General features: G+C 42.2%; 1 protein-coding gene across 10 annotated transcripts in view; it reads left to right on the plus strand.

Moving 5' to 3' along the window:
- Nucleotides 1–5,654, plus strand: part of ABI1 (abl-interactor 1) — a 136,857-nt gene that overhangs the window by 101,038 nt on the left and 30,165 nt on the right. For all 10 annotated transcript variants that reach the window (XM_012654872.1, XM_012654876.1, XM_012654873.1 and 7 more), the window contains exon 3: nt 5,005–5,181. In XM_012654872.1, coding sequence (XP_012510326.1) covers nt 5,005–5,181 — 177 coding nt within the window. The remainder of the gene's footprint in view (nt 1–5,004; nt 5,182–5,654) is intronic.

Here is a 5,654-nt window from a genome sequence, read left to right on the forward strand (position 1 = left end):
TTTTTTGAGTTGATTTTGAGGGGGCTGTTCCAGCACATAGCAATACAAGGTGCTTGTGGATGTTAGGAAGTGTCAAAGGCTCTCACATACCTTGACTAACAGCCCATTGTTGAGTGACTGTGTGATAAAAAGCACACTATTGTCAGATTACAAATGGTGTGCAACGTCAAAAACATGACACAGATTAGTGTCAAGGGCCATAGCCATGAGGCTGGAGTCAGCTGACTGGACTGGGATAGCAATACCAGACCCAGAAAAAGTGTCATCAACAATGAGGCACCACTGATAGCCTGAAGAGGAGTATCAAAGATCTCATGTAACCAGTCTACTAGTAGTGTGTGATATCGTCCCTCTCACCAGGAGATAAATGGTTTTTTTTTCCCCCGGGACTCACAAGTCTGGGATGAGATGGTAGCCTCTGCATCAGAAACACAGAGTCCTTTACTTTGTCATCTATTTGTGATGGTAGATGTGTTGCTGTGTCTGGTATGATGCTTGATCAGCAGCAGTGGTGGCAGTCTGAGCAGCACAGGCTTGATCAGTAGCTCGATTCCACTTGTTCTTATCAGACAGTGGGCCCTTCCTTCCCATGCGGCATCTATATTGGTGATCCAGGTGGTTGGATCAGCAACTACAGTTAACTTCCACAGTTTATGGACAGTCTTTAATATACCATTCTGTAGTTTTCCGTGTGACAGACCAGCTAGGCAGGCCATGGGTAACAGTCTGAGAGTCAGTGGAAATATAACAAGGTTTTCAAGGGGAGTATTGGCCTAATCTATGAGAATGTCCTTGAGTTCTGCCCACAGAACAAAGCAACCACACCCATTTTCAGTTCTGTGTAACAGGCACTGAGGTTGAGCAGCACAGTAGCCCACTGGACACCACAGAGTTTCAGCTTAGTTGAATCATGAGTGAACCAGGCCCCCCCCAGGCATTTAGCGAACCTCTGTGAATCAAGGGCCATATTGAGCCAGTGGCTTTGGTTTAGATGGCAGAATGGAAGATCAAGCTTCCTGGAAGGCATAGCTGCTACTTTTTCACATAGAGCTGAGCTGCCATAGAGGCCAGGCTGGCTACATCCTTGAATGTAGCCAGCAGAGTCTACATTCCCTGTGATGAGAGAGGCTTGTGGGGCCCTTTCCACCTCGTTACTCATTGCATTTGAGTTGACCCATCCCCAAATGGGAATCTTTTCAAAAGATGCATATCTGTTAGCTGTGTCAGGGAGGCATTGAATCCAAACCCAGCAGGCACTTCCAGAAGAGCTGCTTGTCTTGCCAGAGGCTTTGCTTAGTAAAATTGTCTGTGCACAGAGACTTGTACTCATAGGGGTCATAGGATTGTGGGGCCTTAAAGCTACTAGTGCTTTTCTATGTGGGCTTATGCCAATGGGTATAATCTCCTCTGGAGTTTATGAGCATTCACAGTACAAACATGTAGAATATCAATACCAGTTACACACTCATCAGTGTGTACACACAACAGAAGCCACAACAGTAGCACATTGGGTCAGAGGGCCTCACCCAAAAGGACACATTAGCTTCCCTTCTCTGCTGTGAACCCTACCCAAACCTCAGCAGTTGAAAGCAGGTAAGTTATCCCTCCACAAGACTGGTATGAAGGTGACTTGGGCTCTTGTATCCAATAGAGCCATAACATTTTGGGTCAGTCCCCACCCCAAAGTTATCTAGCATACCCAGGTGTGTTTGGTCTTCAGTCTCCCTTGGCAACTTGGAGAACTTGGCTCCACCCCTAACCTTTCTCTTTTAGCAGCTGAGGTTGAGGTATGGTGGGCAAGGAGGGGGTTGGGAGAGAGCAGCTCTGCACCAGTAAACAACGAGCATGTACTTTCAGTTTTGGGTGGTGATGTAGATGCATGCTCATCAGCCAGATAAACCAGTAGTGTTTTTGGTCCTCCCAAAACCCTATTTTCTGTGACAAGGTTATGATTATGGACATCCATTTCTGTATGGGAACACCTTGATTCAACAGCTACAGCCACATTGCTTTCTGGTGGGGACAATGGGTTTTGTACCCATTGGCTGACTTGGGCTTTATCTGTAGGGTGGCGTCATTGTTTTTAGGAGTCCATTTTAAGGTGGGCTATTTGATGCTCCTTTGTCAAGATAACGTCTCTTAAATTCTTTCTGCATTTCAATACTGGGGCTAGGGGAGACTTCTAAGTTTGCAGGGTTGATGGCAAGACTTATCTAGATCCTTTGAACTTTTATAGTTTCTGATTCTCCAGTGAGTTATCTTCATCTGCATTTTAAACCCAATCCAGTACTGTAGACTGGTTGGTGTTGAAGGAAGTTTGTCTTAGGGAAATTTCCCCAAGAGAGCTGAAGGTCTCTTGTAGCAGGGATAAGACCTATAACTAAAAAATGCTGATGCCCTTTACTGTCATCTAGAAAGGACTGATTTTTTTTCTTTTTTTTTTTGAGACAGGATGTTGCCATCTAGCTAGAGTGCAGTGATGTCATCATAGCTCACTGGAACCTCAAACTTCTGGGCTCAAGCAATCCTCCTGCCTCAGCCTCCCAAGTAGCTGGGACTACAGGCACATGCCACAATGCTCAGCTAATTTTTTCTATTTTTAGTAGAGACAGGGTCTTGCTTTTGCTGGTCTTGAACTCATGACCTCAAGGGACACCCCCCACCCCCAGACTCCCAGAGTGTTAAGATTATAGGCATGAGCCACTCCACTGGGCCTCTCAAAAAGATTGAATATTGACAAGACAGACTGCAGGAGGAGCTGAGTACTAGGACAGCCAGTTGTTGCCATTGTTTTTTAACAAGCATTACATGCCCAAACAATGTAATTAATTACATGCCCCTCATCATCCAAGCAAACCAGCCCAAGTTCTAAAGATTTACCTGGTTCTACCCACAATGGCTTCAGATTTTCCTCTTTTCACACTCAGTGTAGATGCATCTCTGTAATTCCTGCCCAAAAGGGAACAGAACCCCTCTCCCTCTGCCAGGCAAACCTTAGCACTAGTTGTTCATGGGGCACACCTGCTGAGGCTGACTGTCAGCTTGGTGAGGAAGTCCTCCCATCTGGAGGAAAGTTGGCAATAACCAAGGCATCATTCAGGCTGTTGTCCTTTAATTTGCCCACTTCCTGGTACTCAGCCTGAAACTTCCTCTTCAATTTAGGCTCATTAACAGGCAATAAAGTGGAGGACTATTCACTGCCTGGTTGACCATACAATTTGGTTAACATGTTCATTAACAATTCTCATAGACCTTCTCAGTTCCTGTTAACTGGCCTTTCCTTGCCTTTATAGAAAGCATTGTCTCTGTCAGCATTCTATTATCATTGCCAAAACTGTCAAAAATTGTGAAGGGCCTGAGTTACCCTTGCAAGCTAACATGTTTGCCTAGTGCAATTTCATGCATTCTGTTGGAAAACATGAGGCTCCTGGGTCAGAGACAAAGGATTTGATTACTTAATGGCAATAGCAGTACCCAGAGTGTCAGCATTTGTGCCAGGTAACAGAGCCCCAGTTTCCTCAGGGTACTGCAGAGAAAGCCAGGTGATGCCTGCATACACACAGTTTGGCATATGAGAGGAAAGAGACTCCCAGCTTAGGGGACCAGATCTTTTATAGTGGGCAGAAAACCTTTTTACCTTTGTCTTGGAGGGTTACGTTATCTTTATTATACTGGACAGGAAACAGCCTGCCCTTTGCTTTCCAAGGAGATGCTATATTTTCTAAGGTTGTTTATATAAACGTCCAGAACAAAGGGAGTTAGTGCATCTTTTTTCAGAATGTACAGAAATGCTAGACAAGCATATAGAGAGGTGTCTCTTTCCAGCTTGTTTTGGGGTTGTGATAGCATTTTTTAAATTTTTGAGAAAGAGTCTTGCTTTGTTGCCCTGTCTAGAGTTCAGCGGCATCATCATAGCTCACTGCAACCTCAAATTCCTGGCCTCAAGTGATCCTCCTGCCTCGGCCTCCCAAAGTGCTAGGATTACAAGTGTGAGCCACAGTGCCCAGCTGTGATAGTATTTTTGATAACAGGTTCTTTTCCTAATCAATCTAAAAATCCTGGTGAAATAAGACAGAATTTTAATAGATACCGTTTCAAGCGTAATATTAAGGTGTTCTTTCTGACAGTACCTTTTTTCCTTTCTTTTTCCTGCTTCAGTTCAGTTTAGATCCTGGTTTTTTCTCGCCTGGACTACCGTAATTGCCTCCTAACTTGTTTCACTGCCTGTAGTTTTTTTCTTTCTATCCTCAACACAACTGCTAGAGGGGTCTTCTTAAAATGCTTGTATGATTATGTCACTCAATTTAAATTTGTCATCGGTTCTGCATTACTATTAGGACAAAGTATTTTTACAAAAAGCCTCATAGGCTGGTAGTAGGTAGGCTGCACCAAACAAGTTTCTAGACTGCTTATTGACAGTTGACAATTTATAATTCTATACTTTTGTCTGTAGCACATTGTTCTTTCTGTCTTTAATAGTTTCCATATCTGCCTCTTATACTCCTTCCTATTCATCCTTTAAAACCTGCCTACTCTGTAAATTCTTTAAGTGAACTCTTTTCAACCTAGTTAGGTATCTTGCTCTCAGTACCTTTACACTAATTTCAAATAAATTGTGCATGTGTCATTACAGCACTGACGCCACTGTGTTATAATTACTGATTTTTTTTTTTTTTGTCTGCATCCCCATTAAATAAAGTGTAAGCTGTTGGGAACAGGACTCCTTTCCCCTTCTACACATACCAAGTCTTTAGGGAAAAAAACCCCTGCTTTCCTGAAAATTGTTTTAGAATCAAATTCATTAAATTATTTGGTGCTTTCAATCACCTTTAAATATTTCCTGCTTTTTAGCTTTGTATAATTTGCTTAATTTTAAAGAGAAAAATAAGGTATTCACTAGAAAATAGACATTTAGTACAGTCCTATGGTCCAGTATATATGGACCTCATATATATGATTTACTATGTCAAATAATTTCTTGTTTTGTTCACATTTAAAATACAGACTGTGGATATTCATAAAGAGAAAGTGGCTCGAAGAGAGATTGGTATTTTGACAACAAATAAGAATACATCAAGAACTCACAAAATAATAGCGCCTGCAAATATGGAACGCCCTGTAAGGTATATTCGGAAACCTATTGACTACACAGTTCTGGATGATGTGGGCCATGGTGTCAAGGTAAACATTTTATATTACATTAACGAGCTAATTTGCATATCCAATAAATATTTTAGATAGGAAATGTGATAATTTTCTTAATAGATTCTCTTTAGCTAGTAACTAGCATAATAATTTTCATAAAATGTTTAATATTATGTATTTACTGAACTTGGGGCAGACTTTTATTTACAGACTGGGCTATATTCAAAAAGTTATTGACTGGGCATGGTGGCTCACGCCTGTAATCCTAGGCACTCTGGGAGGCTCGAGGCGGGAGGATTTCTTTCTTTTTTTTTTTTTTTTAAGGACAGAGTCTCACCCAGGCTAGAATGAGTGCGATGGCATCAGCCTAGCTCACAGCAACCTCAAACTCCTGGGCTCAAGTGATCCTTCTGCCTCAGCCTCCCGAATAACTGGGACTACAGGCATATGCCACCATGCCCAGCTAATTTTTTCTATATATTTTTAGTTGTCCGATTAATTTCTTTCTA

Source organism: Propithecus coquereli, unplaced genomic scaffold (assembly GCF_000956105.1).
Source record: "Propithecus coquereli isolate 6110/MARCELLA unplaced genomic scaffold, Pcoq_1.0 Scaffold45, whole genome shotgun sequence".
NCBI lineage: Eukaryota > Metazoa > Chordata > Mammalia > Primates > Indriidae > Propithecus > Propithecus coquereli.